The 22,265-nt window shown below is 38.6% G+C and overlaps 1 protein-coding gene across 1 annotated transcript in view; it reads left to right on the forward strand.

The window, feature by feature from the left end:
• Positions 1-22,265, forward strand: part of fstl4 (follistatin-like 4) — a 433,986-nt gene that overhangs the window by 101,243 nt on the left and 310,478 nt on the right. The window contains exon 3 of the mRNA XM_055148279.1: positions 1,768-2,031. Coding sequence (XP_055004254.1) covers positions 1,768-2,031 — 264 coding nt within the window. The remainder of the gene's footprint in view (positions 1-1,767; positions 2,032-22,265) is intronic.

Raw genomic sequence — 22,265 nt, forward strand, 5'->3', positions numbered from 1 at the left:
AGTACTTGTGTTCTGTACAGTACTTGTGTTGTTGTCACTTTTGACCTCACAGAAATATGAAAATGCTGACGAAAAGGTTATTTCAGCCTCGACAATTCAAGGTGACACAAAAATGCAGCCTCAGCGTCTTTCTGACTGAATTTAGACCAAACCAATCAGATCAGACCGGCGCCGACAGGAACTGAAGTGACAGGACCGGACAGGAGCAGAGGTGACAGGAGCAGAGGGGACAGTATGTGTAGATTTCAATACCGTAAAACTCATTTTCTCTACTACAATCATAAAACAGAATGACATTTTCAGTAATTATTGTCCTGATCAAAACAATGTAAAACTTTTCAGGAATGGTCCAAAAGTGTCAGACTGAAGTGTTTTGTACTTTTAAAAGAGTTTCAGTACTGTTTTAGTGCTGATGAGTATCTGGGTGTCCATCCGACAAACTTTTCTCAAGGACTTGGGCTGAACTATTTGAGAAAAATGTGATTTTTCTGACTTTTAAAAGTAGGATTCCGTTCAAAAGATTATATTTGAAACATGTCCAGAAGAATTTATTAAAAGACTGAAATCTGACCTGACAAACTAATACGATCATAGCAAAAGAAAACTAAATTTGCTCAACTTGACAAAGGTTTGAAGTGAAGGCTTCTTGCCCGTGGACACCAGCACACGTGTTTGTTTTCAGTTTCTGGTGTTAGTTAAAGGTTGTATAGAGGATTTTTTAAGGGAAGACAAATACACCGACAGTCCTTTTTCAAATGTTGTGCGTGCGTGACACCGTCTTCTTCCTTCACAGCCTCAGTAGAAACATCTCCTCCTGCCTCTTTACTCTAGAAATCATGCTTGTTTACATTCAGTGCGCGTTCAGAATTACTGTTGAAGTGACCCGTCTGGAGGTAATTTAGCGACCGACGTCCGTTTTTAAACCCTTCGTCTGCTTCAGTCGCGTCATCGCTGGAAAGAATCTCCAAGAATCACCTCAGTTTGTCTTCGCTCCTTTTCCCCGTCTCTTCGTCTTTCAGCGACCTCAAAAACGGACTTTCTTTTGCGGCGAACCGGTCGTGGATTCTCGTCCGCCATCGCAGCAAACTTTGTGCGAACTGCAAGGAAGCGACAGTTAGAAAAAGTCTCTAAGAACCGCTGCATAAACCACGTAATCCCCACGCGCCGGAGAGTCAGTTGCACTAGAGAGTTTGATTGACAATCTAACAGCCAATAGAAAATGAGGGAGCCCTGTTATCTATTGGCTTTGATCATTTTTTTTGATCATCATAATTACAAGGCTGCTACATCTCTGTAATTGTATTTTGAACTTTCAATGACAATTTCAAACAAAAAAAAAATCCTCCATACAACCTTTAAGTCTTTTGAACCACACCACTTCACTGTTTTTGAGTCATATTTTGCAGAATCGTTCAGGCCCCTACAAGAATTACATTTCAGAACATGTTTGTAAAGATCTAAACTATGCGGTCAACAGCTTTTATGACGGGAGATTCTGTTGTTTGTGGAGAAAATTATAGAACTTAAACAATCGCAGCTTTTGTGATTTGGTAATTGCATCCATTTAAGTTATATTTCTGTTTCGATTACTGTTAATCTTGCAGCTTTTTTGTGAACTCAGTCGTCAGTGGGTAATGAAAAGGTTGAGCTTGTGTCGTCCCTTTGGTCTGAAATCAAAGTGCGTCTGGTGTTGTGTCACAGCGAGTCCTGCTTTCTGTTCTGTGTTTCTTACGTATCTGATCTGACAGTATCCTCTCCTCTTTGCAGCCCTGTCCACCCCCGCACCTGTCGACGCGGCGCCTGACGAGGACCCCTGTCGCCGGACGTCTTGCGGCAGGGGGCGGGAGTGCGTGGTGCTGCCGGAGACCGGGCGTGGTGAGTGCGTGTGTCAGGAGCGCTGCCGGCCGTCCTTCGTCCCCGTGTGTGGATCAGACGGGAGCTTTTATGAGAACCACTGTGAGGTTTACCGCACGGCCTGTCTGCAGAGGAGGAGGATCTACGCCGTGCACAGCAAAGACTGCTTCTTCACAGGTACGAGCTGAAGGCTGGACTTCAACCGTTTAAACTGAAACACACTGAAACACACTGAAACACACTGTTCCACTGCTTCTCCTGAAACACACACGTTCTCTTTGTGTTACAGCCAAGAGCTCTGCAGTGTTCAGATTTAGTCATGATTTAGTCATGACTTATTTAGTTCTGAGGCTTTAAGTGTGGGCTGTGTCAGATCTGCACGCTGAGCTCACTGGGAACAGGACTGATGTGACTGATGTGTTCATAGTTGGTGTGGTAGACTTTTTGTGAGGTTTGGAGAGATCATAAATGCATTTGTTGAGTAGCAATGTATGTAAGGTTGAAAACAGGCCAGGTGCTAGTTCAGAATTCCCCAACCTGAATGTGGGAGGAGCTGACCTAAATATGGGCCCCACAGCACACTGACTGTGGCCCCCATAAAGTGCAGTGGAACATGGATTCTGCCATTGAGGAAAGGTTTTTGAATATGTTTTGTCACTCATTCTGAGAGGCTTCTTTAGTTCTGACAGGGTTCTGTAAGGCTGCGTTCAGACTGCAGCCTGAAGTGACCCAAATCCGATTTTTTGGCCTCTATGTGACCTGTATCTGATCTTTTAATGACAGTCTGAACGGCACAGATCTGATTTTTTCAAATGTGACCCAGGACACTTGGATATGTGCTCCTGAAACTGATACATATCTGATCTTTTGACATGTGACTTCAGTGTGAACGGCCAAAGTGCATTCATCCACCTACACGTTATCAACAAGACACAAACGTCACTATTCTGCGCTGAAGTAGGTGAAAATTGTTAATGAACTCTGTGTCACTGAAGTGAAGCACATCACCACTCACCACTCTTGGCTCCGTCTCCACATCCACACGTTCCTTTCAACGGACGTCGCTGCCGCTGTCCCACAAAACACCACGGCCAAAAAACCTCGTCCTTCTCCTTCTCAATCTCCTCCTTAAAACAAGTAAGTTGTTCATGTTCTGGCTCTGGTACGAGAGGAACTTTAAAATCTCCAGGTGCTCGATGCTGCGTCCATGTTTGGACAACTTCTGTAAACACAGAGACGCTCACTGCGGTTGACGTCGTCGTGTCTCCAGTGTCACATGTGGGACACGTTCGGACCGTTTACTGTTCACACAGCGGATCGAATACAAGTCACATTTAATTGGAAATGTGAACGACCTCGCAAAAACATCAGATTTCACAAAAAAATCGGAATTGAGGGTTAAGCCCTGCAGTCTGAACGTAGCCTAAGTCACACTTTATGTCTCTGAAGGGAAGAGCTATCCACAGTGAGTTGTTTACTGTCTGAATCTGTTGGTAGTTAAGTTCGTTGTACTACCTAAGGTGTGAACCGTTCATTTCATGAATGAATAATTCAGTAGTGTCTTTGATCGTGAAAGCTCTGTACTGCCTAAACAGAAGAACCTCCAACTCCATGTGAGTGTCCTGTTAAACCCAAGGAGTTTTTCAGATGTATTCTGGAGTTTGCCATCACTCAGATTCCACAGAGGGCAAATATTTAGTCAATTACCTCTGAAGTCTGATCCTGAAATTTTTTGTTTGTTTGTTTTTGTTTTTGTTTTTTTGGCACAGACTAAACCAATAAAAGTGAGTGGTTCAAATCTCGCTCTTATCATGAACATCATTGGTAGAATGTCACATTCACTGACTCACAGGCTGGCGGTGCGATTCCAGCTCCCATAGATAAATGCTGCCCTTGTGTCCTTGGGCAAGACACCCCCTGTCTGCGTACACTAGTGTATGAGTGTGTGGGTAAATGAGTTAGTGAGTGTTTCCTTGATGTACAGAGCTCTGAGTGCCTCGAAGGTGGAAAAGCGCAGTGTGAAAATGTGAGCATTCATCAAGAGAAGTGGCACAGTTGTGTTTCATTAGATTAGCTGCTTTAATATAATATGATTTAATGCAGTCCTCTTACTTCTGATAAACTCCCTCCAATTCCATCCCTTGTTCTGCTCTCCTCTATTCTAAACCCACAGACTGGTGTTCCTCGGTGTTCAGATGACACTTAGCATTCAGCTCTGCTCATGTTTACTCTTCCTTTGAACTGAGTCTGTGCCTCGTCACGATCGAGCTAATTAAACACTCCTCCTGTACACTTCAAAATAGCCGCCCTCGTTCCTCTGTCACTCACAGCAGCAGCAGCAGCATGTGTGGAGCAGTGTGAGGTGTGAGTGCACAGATATAACTCACAGCAGCAGGAGTAACGCCTATAGGGAAACTCACAGACTGTATATATTCCAAAAAGAAAGTGAATATTGGCCACAGAGCAGTGATCGAATCCAAACCAAGCCCGATAGACATTAAGATATTTGTGTTTGGACCAGACCGAACCCAATGACACATGTAGGATATTGTTTGTGCTCCTCTAACGGACACAGAGACGCAAAATACAAACTCAGGATTAAGCGAAAATAATGAAACTTTATTCCTCACCTCTCGTAAAGTGTTAAATTTAAAGTGCAGCGTCTCATCCACATTATCCATAGAACTTGTCCTCCGCAAATAATGACATCCAGTCCACAAAACAGCGCCGTGAATCCAGTTTGAGACGTTCTTTAAAAGTAAAAAGGTGGGAGTAGTTCCTCACGTGTGTCTGTTTACATCCACACAGCGCACAGATCCAGTTGTGATAGTGACTCTACTTCCTGTGGACTTTATTGCTGATCATTTATGCTTTAGAAATCCTGTATGTGAAGTTTTGCACCACATTTCACAAATAATAATAACACAATTTTGACTCGGATCTAAATTAAAAGTGCAGAGCTCTGATCTTTTGAACATTTAAGAGTCTCAAAGTGAGTGGTTTTACTGTAGACAGGAAACAGATCGCGCTGGTAACTTTACACCCAGTGGTCTGCAGACAGATCCCACTGCAGTCTTTAAGTCTCATAAGATTCTCCTCGTGTCTATGATGTGCACTTTTTGTTACATGTTTAAAAATCGTTTAAGACCAAAAAAATGTTTGTTTTTAATTTTGCATTTCTTATCGCGCTGATGTGTCCGAGTCCGACCCGAACTAAACATAAGTTCGAACTATTTGTCCAAGTCCAACTGAGCCCATCAGACTTAACTTGGGTTTCCAGGCTCTAGTGCAGGAGTGTCAAACTCATTTTGGTCCAGGGGTCATATCCAAACTACTTTGATCCCAAAGTGTCCGGATCAGAAAACTCATGTCATATAAACCCCAAAAATAACAATAAGTTCAAATATTTGTGCAGAGAAACACAAATCTATTACAGAAATCTATTTTTAGCTGATGAACTCTTTCTTTTACAAAATATTATAATATTATGAACAACCTGAAACTTTAAGAAAAATGTAATTTCAACACAATGTTTTAACATGAACTTGTGTGTAAACAGGAATAAGTCAATTTTTGTTGTAAAATCCTGCACTCGGCTCCACTTTTCTCATGTTGGACATTTTTCTGATGAGGGTGTCACGGTCAACAGTCAAAACGATCGTCCTTTAAGAGCGTTTGGAAAGAGACAAGTCTTCATTTGTGCTGCTCTGGTGGGAGGGGCCACGTACAGAGACGCTGGAGACGCTGCTGTGATAAACACCACAGAAAATTAACAAGATTTTAATAGAAAATATAATAAAAATATTTTAGTAGAAAATCAGCCGAGGGCCAGATTAAAGGTCTTGGAGGGCCGGATCTGGCCCCAGGGCCGTATGTTTGACACCTGTGCTCTCGTGCATTGTTTCCCAAAGACTGGGTCGTGACCCTCAGGTGGGTCGAAAGAGATTTTATTGGGTCGTCTTGTCACGATCTGCGTGTATCTCTGTAATATACAGTTTTGTCCATGGATCTGTGATCTTATTGAAACCCTAAAATGTTGTTGTTATCAGTCTCTTAAGGCTGTGGGTATCTCGGTTACACTTAGATTTGATAATTGTAATTTCTTGTAGTTTTCCTTGCTAACTAAAAACTAACAGGACAGTGTACAATACGCTTTTATTGAGCAAAACCTCTCTCTCTTCTTCCGCACGCAGTCCACGTCCTCCTCGATCTCAACCCCGGTGCTCTGACCAAACACACTCCACTGAAACAACTCAACTACATAACAAAACCCAACACAATGAAACAATGAACTGTCAATAAAATAAATGCAAAATAATATTAATTAATTATCCAAACAATATATAAAATAATAATCACTCAAATTAATATTAATAAATGAAATAATATCAAAATAAATCAAAGGTTACATTATCATCATTTTGGATCAGCATTTCATCAGAATCTCCTGTCCTCAGTAGGGCCAGTGTTTCTCTGCTTATTCCTTTCACACAAATGAAGACAAAGCACAGAAACAGACTGAACACTGCTCCTGATCTGCTGCTGCGTCTCCTCCTGCACCTGGACTAGAACACGCAACAAAAACACAGACAGGTCCAACTATCTCATTAGAAATGTTTAAATGTTAAGACATGTTTTGTATCATTTCTAAACTTTTTGTAATTATTTGATTGACTATTTTATTCCAATGTTGCTGGTTCAGTTGAATGTTGAAAAGAAAAAGAAATATTGTACATTTAAAGGTTGTATAGAGGATTTTTTAAGGGAAGCGAAATACAGCGACCGTCCTTTTTCAAATGTTGTGCATGTGTGACACCTCCTTCCTCAGCAGAAACATCTCCTCCCGCCTCTTTACTCTAGAAATCACATTTGTTTACATCCAGTGCATGTTCAGAATTACTGTTGAAGTGACCTGCCTCGAAACATTTTAGGACTTCGGACTTTCTTTTGCGGCGAACTGGTCGTGGATTCTCGTCCGCCATCGCAACAAACTTTGTGCGAACTGCGAGGAAGCTACAGTTTGAAAAAGCCTCAAAGAACCGCTGCATAAACCACATAATCCCCGAGCGCCGACGAGTCAGTTACACTAAAAATGTAGGGAGTTTGACTGACAACCTAACAGCCAATAGAAAAAGAGGGAGCCTCGTTTTCTATTGGCTGATGTTTATCTGGCCTCACTACGTCCACAACTGATAGATTTTCATTCTTTCTTTTTTTTTTCGGTCATCATAATTAAAAGGCTGCTGCGTCTCTGTAATGGTATTTTAAACTTTCAATGACAATTTTAAACAAAAAAAATAATCCTCCATACAACCTTTAATGTCCAAAAAGGCGACTTCTGGATGCTTTTATTTCTGCGTCAGTGACTGTTTTTCATTGTTTAAAACTTGAGTAATAATTGTTCAGAGACACGATCACTCAGTCAACAATAAAACATCCTCATTTATGTTCAATAATGCTCAAATCCAGCTTTATTTTGTGATTCACGAATAATGTCTTGGGTCGTGAAGGTTTGTGACTTTTAAAATACGGGTCCCCATAAAAACGTCTGGGAAATACAGTTGTAGTGTAAGTGCAGATATCAGTGACAAAGCTGCGACCTCAGCACGGCTCTATCAGGCCTCACACACACGCAGGCTTCATTAAACCGAGGCTCGTTAGGAGAGTGACCCACAGCACCACACTGAGCTGTAATGGGCTGTAATTACTGCCATATACCTGCAGTGAACAAGTGCTGAGCCAATGAGACGCTTCGTTCAAAATTGTGATTACGTTTGCACTTAAAGGCGCTCGGTGATGATTGTTACTGTCTTAAACCGACCTGGTTCAATGTAAACAGTTTGCAGTTCGTGCTCACTTTCCTTCTGCATGCGGAGCGTCCTAATGACTCACCGCGATGAGTTTAGGAGCGTTTTTCACAACTTTCAGAACCTCGAGCAAAGTTTTATACGAGAAATCTGTGCAAGGGCAAGACACATTTAGCTCAAATACATGTGGATAAATCAGGTACAAGCCTTTAAACTGTTGAGGTTGTGTTTAGAGGGTGGGGCAGTGGCACTTTCACCTCACAGCAACAAGGTCCTGGGTTTGACTCTGTGGTCAGTGTTGGGAAGGTGACTTTTAAAATGTAATCCCCTACAGATTACAGATTACATACACCAAAATGTAGTTTGTAATGTTATGCATTAAATTTCTTAAAGTGAGTAACGTAATCTGATTACTTTGGATTACTTGATATTGTCATGTTTTTTAAAATGACATGAATGTAACAACCACATCCTGAAAATTCTTGTTTGTTCTCTTCAAATTGTCTGTTGAGCCCAAGTCTCCATGAATAAACAACTGTTTGGTGTAGAAAAGCAAAGACTAGAATATGTTAACATAAGAAGTTTTATCTGATAAAAGAAAATAAAAAGCCCAGACTTTACTGAACCATTTTAAAAAATATTATTGATAAAGAAATGATTTTTATATGAGATCAACTTAAATTATGTCCAACCTACTGTTAGTGTCGTATTGTCAGTGTTGGGAAGGTGACTTTTAAAATGTAATCCCCTACAGATTACAGATTACATAGTCCAAATTGTAGTTTGTAACGTAATCCATTAAATTACTTAAAGTGAGTAATGTAATCTGAATACTTTGGATTACTTGATTTGCTGTAGAGAAGCAAAGATGAGGAAATCTTAACATCAGATGTTTTATCTGCTAAAAGAAAATGAAAAGCCCAGACTTTATTTAACCAAATTAAAATATTATTGACAGAAGAGAAGGAGACACGTCCACGCAGCAGGATTTAGTCCTGTTAAATCCTGTTTTAGTCCTGGTTTAGACCTGGTTTTAGACCTGGTTTAGATCTAGTTTAGATCTAGTTTAGACCTGGTTTAGTCCTGGTTTAGTTTCCAGCAATGAGTGGAATTACCAAAATTTTAAAATAAATAAATAAATGAGATGTTGCCCAAAATTTTAAAACAGGAAAACACCGCTTTATAATCCACTTATTTCAGCAAAGTAACTGTAATCCAATTACCACTCACTGAAACAGTAACTGTAACTGAATATAGTTACTCTGATTACGTACATGTAATCTGTTACACTGTCTGGGGTTAGGTGTTTGCATGTGTTTGCATGTTCTACCTGTGTCTTCCAACAACTTAAAAGATCCACATTTGGCAAGAAGGTTGTTAAAAAGATACTCAGATGTGAATCAATCCTGAAATCCCTGAAGAAAGTCATGTGTAAAGCAAAGTGCAACGTTTGACCTGTAAATATTCAAAAACTGTTTGAGATGAGAACAAACCACTTCAATTTAAATGGAACCTGCATGTTTAAAAAAAAAAACAGATTCAGAACCAAGGTTATGGAGCGAAGTGTCGCTGTGAAAGGAGTTAAACTTATGGAAGAGTCTTGACAAAGAAATAAAAGAATCAAGTACAATGACGACATTTAAAAAACATATAAAATCAAATGCACTGTGTCTGTATGAAAAAGAAAAGTAAGTTGTGTATAATAATGAAGATTTACTGTTTGAACTGATCTGGAATGTTTAGTGACGATCAGTGTTGATGTTTTGTCTTGAAAAAGGAAAAGGGGGCAGATAACATAAGATTTTTTTCTTCTTTCTGCTCCTTTTCATTCATTTCTCGTGTGTTTGATGTTGTGTCACTGTCGATGTCTTTTTATGCTTTATGAATGAAATAAATAAATAAAATAAATAAAAATAAAAAAAATAAAATAAATAAAATAAAGAACAAATACGATGCATCATTTGTATCGTTATTGGTCTTTAAACGTTCTTCTGACTTGACTGTGGCTACAATAGACGCTTTGCTTTTGTAGGATTTGTTTAGACACGAGGAAGTGAGGTCCCCTGATAAAAGCCTGACTCTGACCCTGAGCGTTTCTCTGCACTGACCCACTGTTCCTGATAAGTCTGCAGGCATCCATCACAGTACAGCTCGGAGCGAAGGACGAGAAAAAACACCTAAACTCCCCTGTCTCTTTTAAAGTCCAGACATTCGGTTTGTAAAGTAGAATCTCCGCCCCTCACAGCCCTGCCGTGTTATGTACCTCGAGACCAGAGGTGTCAAACTCATTTTGGTCCGGGGGCCATATCCAACCGATTTTGATCCCAAAGTGTCCGGATCAGAAAACTCATGTCATATAAACCCCAAAAATAACAATAAGTTCAAATATTTGTGCAGAGAAACACAAATCTATTACAGAAATCTTTTTTAATTGATGAACTCTTTCTTTTACAAAATATTATAATATTATGAACAACCTGAAACTTTAAGAAAAATACAATTTCAACACAAAGTTTGAACATGAACTTGTTTAAAATTAACTTGTATGTAAATAGGAATAAGTACATTTTTGTTGTAAAATCCTGCACTCGGCTCCACTTTTCTCATGTTGGACATTTTTCTGATGAGGGTGTCACGGTCAACAGTCAAAACGATCGTCCTTTAAGAGCGTTTGGAAAGAGACAAGTCTTCATTTGTGCTGCTCTGGTGGGAGGGGCCACGTACAGAGACGCTGGAGACGCTGCTCTACTAGTTACCAACTTTTTAATAGAAAATATAATAAAAATATTTTAGTAGAAAATCAGCCGAGGGCCAGATTAAAGGTCTTGGAGGGCCGGATCTGGCCCCCGGGCCGTATGTTTGACACCTGTGCTCTAGACTCAGGGCTGTCCAAACTATGACTCATAGACTGAAGTTTTTGATTACATATTTAAGACATTCTACCACTATTGCCTCATTAAAGGTTGTATGGAGGATTTTTATTTTTTTTTACTTTCAAATTGTCAATGAAAGTTTAATAATACCATTACAGAAACGCAGCAGCCTTGTAAAAAAAGAATGAAAATCTATCAACTGTGGACGTAGTGAGACCAGATAAACATCAGCCAATAGAAAACGAGGCTCCCTCTTTATCTATTGGCTGTTAGGTTTTCAATCAAACTCCCTACATTTCTAGTGTAACTGACTCGCCGGCGCGCGGGGATTACGTGGTTTATTCTTTGAGGCTTTTTCAAACTGTCGCTTCCTCGCATTTCGCACAAAGTTTGCTGCGATGGCGGACGAGAATCCACGACCGGTTCGCCGCGAAAAGAAAGTCAGTTTTCGAGGTCGAAGGGGAAAAGGAGCGAAGAAAAACTGAGGTGATTTTTGGAGATCTCTTCCAGCGATTGCACGACCGAAGCAGACGAAAAACTGATGCGTTGGTCGCTAAATTACTTCTAGACAAGTCACTTCAACAGTAATTCTGGCTGTAAACAAGCGTGATTTCTAGAGTAAAGAGGCGGGAGGAGGTGTTTCGTTGTCCTTCTCTTCCCTTAAAAAATCCTCTGTACAACCTTTAACATTATATTAGATTAGATTTAGATTTATTGTCATTGTGCAAAACTAAACGAAACTTCGACAGAGCAAATCTGCAGCAGTAAAAATGTATAAATATAGACACATTCTCACATCGATACAAATAAAAAAAAAACATTAAATAAATAAATGAATAGATGATTGCACTTGTGTTTGTGTTTGAGCGAGGAGCCACCGCCTCTCAGATGTTCTCACCACTCGCTGCAGGTCCTTCTCTTCATCAGCCGTGCACAGTGTCGGGGAGTAACAGATTACATGTACCGGGATTACGTAATCAGAGTACAAATAATGAGTAACTGTATTCAGTTACAGTTACTGTTTCAGTGAGTGGTAATTGGATTACAGTTACTTTATTGAAATAAGTGGATTACAGGGCGGTATTTTCCTGTTTTCACATTTTGGGCTAAACCAGGACTAAAACCAGGACTAAACCAGGTATAAAAACCAGGCCTAAACCAGGACTAAACCAGGTCTAAAACCAGGACTCTAAAACCAGGACTAAACCAGGACTAAACCAGGACTAAACCAGGACTAAACCAGGTCTAAAACCAGGACTAAACCAGATCTAAAACCAGGACTAAACCAGGACTAAACCAGATCTAAAAGCAGGATTAAAGCAGGACTAAACCAGGACTAAACCAGGACTAAACAGGTCTAAAAACCAGGTCTAAAACCAGGTCTAAAGCCAGTTCTAAAACCAGGACTAAACCAGGACTAAACCAGGTCTAAAACCAGGACTAAACCAGATCTAAAACCAGGACTAAACCAGGACTAAACCAGATCTAAAAGCAGGATTAAAGCAGGACTAAACCAGAACTAAACCAGGACTAAACCAGGACTAAACCAGGACTAAACCAGGACTAAACCAGGTCTAAACCAGGTCTAAACAATATGACACTAACAGTAGAGTGAACATAATTTCAGGCAGCAGTGATCTTATATAAAAATCATTTCTCTATCAATAATATTTTTTATATGCTTAAGTAAACATTGGGCTTTTTATTTTCTTTAAGAGACAAAACAAAACATCTTATGTTCAGATTTCCTGGTCTTTGTTTCTCTACAGTAAACAGTTGTTTATTCATGGAGACTTGGGCTCAACAGACAATTTGAAGAGAACAAACAAGAATTTTCAGGATGTGGTTGTTACATTCATGTATTTTTTAAAAAGCATAACAATATCAAGTAATCCAAAGTTTTTCTTATGAGTAACTGTATTCAGTTACAGTTACTGTTTCAGTGAGTGGTAATTGGATTACAGTTACTTTGTTGAAATAAATGGATTACACAGCAGTATTTTCCTGTTTTCACATTTTGGGCTATATCCCTTTTTTTTTTTTTTTTTTGTAATTCCACTCATTGCTGGACACTAAACCAGGACTGAACCCAGGTCTAAACCAGGACTAAAAACATGTCTAACCTAGATCTAAACCAGGTCTAAATCAGGACTAACAAGGATTAAAACCAGGTCTAAAACCAGGTCTAAACTAGATCTAAACCAGGACTAAACAGGATTTAACAGGACAAAACTATTCTCTAAATAATATTTTTAATACGGTTAAGGAAAGTCTGGGCTTTTTATTGTCTTTTAGCAGACAAAAACATCTTATGTTACAATATCCGAGTCTTTGCTACTACAGAAAATCAAGTAATCCAAAGTACTCAGTTTAAGTAATTTAATGGATTATGTTACAAACTACATTTTGGGGTGTGTAATCTGTAATCTGTAGGGGATTACATTTTAAAAGTCACCTTCCCAACACTGTCTGTACATTGATGTGCAGCAGAATGTTAGAACAGTTTCGATGATGCACTGGTAGAAGTTTCTGGGAGAGCCCATTCTGGTCTCTGCTAGAGGTAAGATCTTAAGACCGAGCCCAAGTCCAAGCCCCGACCCGACCTAAAATGTCAATCATTACTTCGGGTCGGGTCGGGCTTCTCTCTCGCTGACTTTTTTTCAAATAAATATATGTTTATAAAATGTATACTAAAACGATGTGTGGATACTAAACTAAGGAATACTTGTTATAAAATAAATAATATGGATAAAACAGAGAAGTAATGTAATGTAATTGCTATTTAACTACTAAACAGGATCCGCAGAGCCAGAGCTCTGCGCACGTGAACGCCCCCTCTTCATTTAATCATCTTCCCCTCCGCAAGTCTGCATCTATTTTTGACCTGGTGTCCCCAATATGGAGGAGCAAGAAGTTAAACTAAAGGCAGGAGAACTGAAAAGACAAACACGCACCGGTAAGAGTGAGGTGTGGAAAAGCTTCAAATTGATTGTTGAAAATGCTACAGAAACTTGCGTTGGCTTCGCTGAATGTCGTCAATGTGGCGCTTTGCTTTCATACGCGAGTGAGCCTCTCCTCACAAAATAAAATATGACATTTCGGGTTTGCTTCGGGCTCGGGCCTGCAAATCAAGTTAATTGGTCGGGCCGGGTCGGGTCGGGCTGGATTTTTTAGGCCCGATCTCACCTCTAGTCTCTGCTGGGGAGGCTTTATAATGCTGCAGGTGTTTAGGCTCCAGGTCAGGAGTCTAAACACTGTGGTACAGACCCACGCTCACTGTTCTAACCCTTGTTACAGGGTTACACAGCTCTCTATCAGGGCTGTGTAAAATGCACAGCCCTGTATGGACACAGATCTGGTTTGGACCCCCCTGTTCCATACATTTAAATCCAGCCTCAGATTGAGGTCAGAGTCGTATTGGAGGTGTGGGTAAACATGCGCGGTTGGTGTGTGAGCGCAGAGCCACACACTACAGCCGACTGTACACTGGCACTAATCCACATCAGGGAGTTTAGCCTCAACTGCACCAATGAAAACAAACCAGCAGAGGAACGAGAAGAGCTGCGTGTCACAATCGCTCTTTGTAGAATGATAACGAGAAAAGCATGAAGGCTGCAGTTATTTAGGTCATATGATGTCCTCTAAATACAAAATGTCCCTGTATCCCTTTAGAACAGCTGGACTTTCTTTTTTTTTTTTTTTTTTTTCTTCCATGGGGCCACATGAGAAACAGAAAATATTGTGGAGACCAAAATGTTTCACTCAATTCTGCATAATATGAATAGTATTTCTTTATAAAAAGCAGTAAATATCATTGTTTAGACTGGGAAGAGTTTATGTTCTGTTTAAGCAATGAAAACGTGAGGTTGGCGAACAAAAAATGTCATCAAGTGTCAAATGTAATCGAGCAATGCAGCTTTAGCCCATGTATGAGCTAAATTAATAAAATATGTTTATTTTGTAATTCCAGATTATTTTAAAGGGGATAGTCAGAGTCAAGTAAAGGGCCGTGTGTCTCTGGAGCTGGACGATGCCCACATCTGTTTTACAAACTTATTTCACTCAGTTTAAATGTAGGATGTAAAAGACTTGTTCAGATGTTCCTCATGGGAAGACGCCCTCGCTCTGGTGTAAACACAGACTTATCCACGCACAAACCTATTGTTTTAGAGTTAATATCAGCATCTGAGCTGTGTACTGGGTCCAGTCAAGCAGAAGTAAACAACAAGGCCAAAAATTCAAGTTAATGCATCTGATATAAAAATGTATTGAACAGATACATATGTACTCTAGTTTATGAAACTGTTGACCTTTTTTCTGTACCATTTTTGGTTCTAAAGTTCCATATGTTCTAAACAGACCATGTATGAAACATGGAACAAAAATTATTTCCCAAATTTCAAAGACCTGAAAATCATGTAAATAAATGTTTGTATTTCATCATATCTTGTGTTATTCCATCTTTGAACTGTTGATGAAGGTACAGGATTTTTCAAAAAAAATATATTTAAAATGATAAAAATTTTCTTGGAAGGACTGACATATTTTATAGAAATACCTTTCCTTTCATTTTGAAGTAATATTAAAGTATTCAGAAGAAAAAAGTGACAAATGATGTAAAATCCTGCACCTTCTACTTGTTTGCACAATTTTCCCTCCGTTACTTTTCCCTCCGTTACCATGACCTTTCTTAATAAAAAATCTCATGAGTCAAAAAGTAAGAGGTTTTTCAACCTAATCTTGTACCATATGGTAGAAAACTATATGAAGCAAATATTCAAACCAGTTTGTTAAGGATATGTAAGTGAGAACCAAGAGTTATCACTGTTTGGATTTATTGACCAAAAAGTGCTGCATATTTCCAGTGTTTCTCTGCTTATTCCTTTCACTTCTACATAAATGTGTGAACTGGGATTTTCACAAAAATGAAGACAAAGCACAGAAACAGACTGAACTCTGCTCCTGATCTGCTGCTGCGTCTCCTCCTGCACCTGGACTAGAACATGCAACAAAAACACAGACAGGTCCAACTATCTCAATAGAAATGTTCAAACTTATGACATGTTTTGTATCATTTCTAATCTTTTTGTAATTATTTTAGTGACTATTTTGTTTCAATATTTCTGCTTCAGTTGAATGTTGAAAAGAAAAGAAATGTTCTACATTTAATGTCCAAACAGGCGACTTCTGGATCCTTTTATTGCTGCTTCAGTGTCTGTTTTTCATTGTTTAAACCTTGAGTAATACTAATTGTTCAGAGACACGACACTCAGTCAACAATAAAACATCCTCATTCATGTTCAATAATGCTCAAATCCACCTTTATTTTGTGATTTACCAATAATGTCTATTGACTTGGGTCACGAAGGTTTGTCACTTTTAAAATATGAGTCGTCATAAAAAAGTTTGGGTGTACAGTATTAGCAGCAGTAATATTATGAGATTCAATTCCCTAATCTCCAGTGTATTTTGCATGTCCCCCCTGTGTTTGGAGTGTAGAAGCCTATAGATTAACTATTCCACATCTTTAAGAGTCCACTGCTCCAGGCTGCTCTCCCCTGCGGCCCCTATAGAACATGATGCATTTACTTCATATCTGCGGCTCTTTCCAGACGTGTTGGCGGTGAGCTGAAGTGAGGAGCAGCCTGAGCGTGTGAGAGTAAACACACGGCTCTGTGCATGGTAATGCTCTCTCTCAGACAAGATAAATACTTTAAAAGCACTTCAACATTATTCTGTCACTTTATTCACAAATGCAAAGTCCAGGATCGACTGTTATTTTACTCTCATTTATCATTTCCTTTTCATTCTCAGCAGAGGTGGAAAAAGAGACCAGTAAATGTGCTGAAGTAAAAGTCGTGTTACTTCAAAATAATATTCATTAAGAGAGTAAAAAGGTTATTAGGGAAACTACTACTCCAAAGTAACTTAAACAGCCCGTCTCATGTAAAATAATTCTTTTCACATTGTATCTTCTGCACATAAACAAGCACAGTTTGGGTTTTGTAACATCCATTACACAATAGTTCTGAAATTTTACTGATTTCTTGGAGACAGTCACAGACCAGGAACTATGAAAGTCCAACTATTGCTTAACTACGTAACTACTACTTACTAACTACAAATATATGTAACTACTAACTACAAATATATGTAACTACTAACTACAAATATATGTAATTAGCATCTGCAAGTATATGTAACTACTAACTACAAATATCTGTAACTACTAAACTATAAAATACTAATTAGTAACTACAAATATATGTAACTACTAACTACAAATATATGTAACTACTACCTACTAACTACAAATATATGTAACTACTAACTACAAATAACTATAAATGTTTAATAGTTTTGCTTAAACACTGAATTAAGAACAAGCATAATATAAAATAATAACAAGATTTTAAATAAATAATGTCTGTATAACCTCTCCAGAGCCAGTAGTCCAGCTCTAATACATATTTACATATCTCGTGGGCCAAAAATAATTATATCACAGGGACAAACTTGGTCCCCGGGCCTGAGTCTGACATGTCTGCTATAAAGCGTTAAATTCAGATAGTTTATTTGTTTTAAACTTTTGTGTGCACACATTTGTTAATTCTGTGGATGAAGAGACTGACGCTCGCCTGCACAGACTCATGAGGTCAAGCCTCTGTAATGATGCAAATCAAAAGCCGACAAAAAACTCAGAAACTTCATTTTATTCAACTTTAATATCAGTGGGTTATTTTGACATCATAACATTGAGACATGACAAAGCATTCCGGGTGAATAAACAAATAAACACTGACGGTAAAACAAGGTGCTGGTGAAACCTGACACGTAACTGCAGCTGCACAATATAATGTTATTATGAGAGCAGATTCAATAATTAAGATGTAAACACCACGTGATCTGTGATTCTAAAGGTGTCAGCAAGAGCACACAAAACACACAGACGTCTCCAAGAGCCAGCGGACTAGAAAAGTGCTCTGAATCATACACTGTACAGAGCTCCAATAAAACCTGTGATGTTAACCACTCTGCCGCTGAGCATCTCCTGCTCCCCGACTGCGAGCGCAACTCCTAAAGTTTGTGAATAGTAAACACATCTATAAGTTACACAAATATATGTCATTATTAACTATTAACTACAAATATATGTAATTACTAACTACAAATATATGTAACTACTAACTATTAACTACAATATATGTAATTACTAACTATAACGTAATACTAACTGTAACTATAACTACTAACTATTAACTACTAACTACAATATATATGTAATTACTAACTATTAACTACAAATATATGTAATTACTAACTATTAACTACAAATATATGTAACTAACTATAAATATATGTAATTACTAACTACTAAATACAATATATATGTAACTACTAACTATTAACTACAAATATATGTAATTACTAACTACTAACTACAAATATATGTAATTACTAACTACAAATATATGTAACTACTAACTATTAACTACAAATATATGTAATTACTAACTATTAACTACAAATATATGTAATTACTAACTATTAACTACAAATATATGTAATTACTACTAACTACAAATATATGTAACTACTAACTATATATGTAACTATTAACTATAAATATATGTGTAATTACTAACTACTAAATACAAATATAGATATATATATAACTACTAACTATTAACTACAAATATATATAACTACTAACTACAAATATATGTAATTACTAACTAATAACAACAAATATATATGTTATTACTAACTACTACAAATATATGTAACTATTAACTACAAATATATGTAATTACCAACTGCAAATATATGTAACTTCTACTAAGAGTACTACAGCTGATACTCTTAAAATAACTCTCTTTAGGAACAGCTATCTAAAAATTCCTGACTTCCCCACAGCTACTAAACGCATCACGGCAAAATGTCAAAATTCTCGGCTATGTTTTATTTTGGGGGGAACTTTTTTTTATCTTTTTTTCTAAATTCCGCTGAAGTGTGAAAGCCAATTTTCACGAGCTCGGGGCTACAGCGGCGGCTTGGTGAGCAGCTAATGTGCAGGATCTGGATTATTCTAATTCGGTTTTGGCTTCGGGACAGATAAAAACATGTGTGATCCGTGCTGCTTTTGACCTCTTCAGATGACTATATGATTTTAAAGGCCCTTTTTTACACACAATAGACTCTGAAGGTGCACTGCGGAACATTTTGATTGCTTGTTTCTATGGAGATGTCATTGCTCGGCCTGGAATGTTCCACAGTGTGACATTAAACAGCTCTACTTTACATTTATTCAATTACAGGAAGATTTATAGCTCAAAAGTATCTAGAAAAACAGGGATTCTGACTGTGAGCGGAGTCGCCTCTCCGCAGATCTGACCTGTAACTTGGTCTGGTTTGGTCTCCATGGAGATAGAAAGGTTTAAGGCAGGGGTTTCAAACTCATTTCGTTCCGGGGGCCGTATCCAACCTACTTTGATCCCAAAGGGGCCAGATCAGAAAACTCATGTCAAATATGCCCCAAAAACAGCAATAAGTTCAAATATTTGTGCAGAGAAACACAAATCTATTTCAGAAATCTGTTTTAATTGATGAACCCTTTCTTTTACAAAATATTATAATATTATGAAAAACCTGAAACTTTAAGAAAAAAACAATTTCAACACAATGTTTTCACTTGTGTGCAAATAGAAATAAGTCAATTTTTGTTGTAAAATCCTGCACTCAGCTCCAATTTTCTCATGTTGGACATTTTTCTGATGAGGGTGTCACGGTCAACAGTCAAAACGATCGTCCTTTAAGAGCGTTTGGAAAGAGACAAGTCTTCATTTGTGCTGCTCTGGTGGGAGGGGCCACGTACAGAGACGCTGGAGACACTATGCTAAGCAGTGCAGAAAAGTACTAATACTTTAATAGAAAATATCATTTAAATATTTTAGTAGAAAATCAGCCAAGGGCCACATTAAAGGTCTTGGAGGGCCGGATCTGGCCCCTGGGCCGCATGTTTGACACCCGTGGTTTAAGGCCATACAAGCATTTGATGGACCCTCCACCAGAAAAGTTACACAATGCAACTTGTCTTCATGTTAGAATGTCCTTACCTCCGAAACATGCCTGGAGTTTTTCGTTTGACACATGTTTGAGTAACGCTTTGTTATTAGTCTGTCTATGTCTCCAAAGTTCAAAATGCTCCACCTTGTGATGTCACAAAGTGGTAGTTTTCAAGTTAATACCTACATTTTACCTTTAGTTCAGTAAAATGTGGCAATTCTAGAGCTGAAATCACTCCAAATGATTCTAATGAAGGTGTATGGAGTTTAAAAACACAGTGGAAGACTTGTATTACCACATGACATCACAAGGTGGAACAGAGTGTTTTCTGTTTGAGAGAAGAACTCAAACACCTGTCACAGCAATAAGTGGAGTGTTAAAATTGACCCTCACAGAATCAGTTACCGTATTTTTTGGACAATAAAACACAGGGGTTTATAAGGCGCAGAATCAATCATGTTGAATTATCTCGTCTATTTTCATACACAAGTTGCACTGGATTAAAAAAAGCATCAAGTGAAACAAACGGAGACTGACTGTTAGTCCAGGCAGTGTTGGGGAGTAACAGATTACATGTACTGGAGTTATGTAATCAGAGTACAAATGATGAGTAACTGTATTCAGTTACAGTTACTGTTTCAGTGAGTGGTAATTGGATTACAGTTACTTTGCTGAAATAAATGGATTACACAGAGGGATTTACCTGTTTTCACATTTTGGGCTAAACCAGGACTAAACCATGACTTAACCAGGTCTAAACCAGGACTAAACCAGGACTAAACCAGGACTAAACCAGGTCTAAAACCAGGTCTAAACCAGGACTAAACCAGGACTAAACCAGGTCTAAACCAGGACTAAACCAGGTCTAAACCAGGACTCTAAACCAGGACTAAACCAGGACTAAACCAGGTCTAAACCAGGTCTAAACCAGGACTAAACCAGGACTAAACCAGGACTAAACCAGGTCTAAACCAGGTCTAAACCAGGTCTAAACCAGGACTAAACCAGGACTAAACCAGGAGTCTAAACCAGGACTAAAACCAGGTCTAAACCAGGACTAAACCAGGCCTAAACCAGGTCTAAACCAGGTCTAAACCAGGACTAAACCAGGACTAAACCAAGGTCTAAACCAGGTCTAAACCAGGTCTAAACCAGGACTAAAACCAGGTCTAAACCAGGTCTAAACCAGGTCTAAACCAGGTCTAAACCAGGTAAACTAAACCAGGTCTAAACCAGGTCTAACCAGGTCTAAACCAGGTCTAAACCAGGTCTAAACCAGGTCTAAACCAGGACTAAACCAGGACTAAACCAGGACTAAACCAGGATTAAACCAGGACTAAACCAGGATTAAACAGGTCTCAAACAGGATTTAACAGGACTATGTGTCTCTTCTTCTTCTATCAATAATATTTTTAATACGGTTTATTAAAGTCTGGACTTTTTATTTTCTTTTATCAGACAAAACTTCTTATGTTACAATATCCTAGTCTTTGCTTTTCTACAGCAAATCAAGTAATCCAAAGTATTCAGATTACATTACTCACTTTAAGTAATTTAATGGATTATGTTACAAACTACATTTTGGTGTATGTAATCTGTAATCTGTAGGGGATTACATTTTAAAAGTCACCTCCCCAACACTGATTGGCAGATCATGGTGTAATTCCGTAAATGTGGGTGCCTAATTTAAGTTTTTATTTTTTATTTTTTTCCTACGAAGACGACTCAAATATACATTGAGTAGTAATGTGTTTAATGCAGCTTTGCCACGTTTGTTTACATTTTACTTGCAGTTTAGGACAATTTTTGCAAAATCGTGATGAGGTCATTTCAAGAAATCAACGCGCTCGTGCAGAACTGCGCTGGAACTTCTGAGTTTTCCACAGAAGATGCGCAAAGAATCCTGTTTCCTGCTACCGATCTGGAGAGCATGGAGTCATCTGAAGATATCAGAGTCAAATTGGGGAGACTTTACGTGAAAGAGGCACGTCTCCAAATGCACGGGTCGACTCTGAGTGAATATTGGAGAAAGAAAAGAATTCCACAGGGATCCAGAATGCACCCACCATTGGCAAAAGTGACGAGGACTTTGTTAAAGAAAGGGCTGCTCCCTATCCTCCAACGCACCCATCTCTAGTAACTGATGAGGCTCTCGTTCTTTCATACAGAAACAAAACTTAAAACCACATGGCTCATTTGCATAAACTAGAAGCTCTGAAAAAACAGCTCACTCTTTGTGCCACTGATACTGTTCAGCTTCTGTCGGACTAAAGGACACGACTCCGCGAGGCTCCTGACTACAGTAAGTCATAATGCACCGACAATCCATCAAGCGGTGCGGCTTCGTAGTTTACCAAAGTCGTACTAAAACATTTTGACAGATTTTTGAGCACCGTGCAACCACATAAAATTGGTTTGAGGTCAGTAAACACAACCAGAATTAATACATAAAGCACACTGTCCTTTTTTGAGAAAATAAAAGGATTTTAAGTGCACTTTATAGTCCGAAAAATACAGTAATTTAACATTTTTGGAAATGTTAATTAACACTGGACCAAAGTCCACGGTGGTGGAGTGGCAAGCACTCATGCCTCACAGCAAGAAGATTCTGGGATTGATCCCCGGGTCTCCTGGGCCTTTCTGTGTGGAGTTTGCATGTTTCTCC

The sequence above is a fragment of the Boleophthalmus pectinirostris genome, unplaced genomic scaffold (assembly GCF_026225935.1).
Source record: "Boleophthalmus pectinirostris isolate CB_2022bp ecotype Guang Dong unplaced genomic scaffold, ASM2622593v1 HiC_scaffold_12, whole genome shotgun sequence".
NCBI lineage: Eukaryota > Metazoa > Chordata > Actinopteri > Gobiiformes > Gobiidae > Boleophthalmus > Boleophthalmus pectinirostris.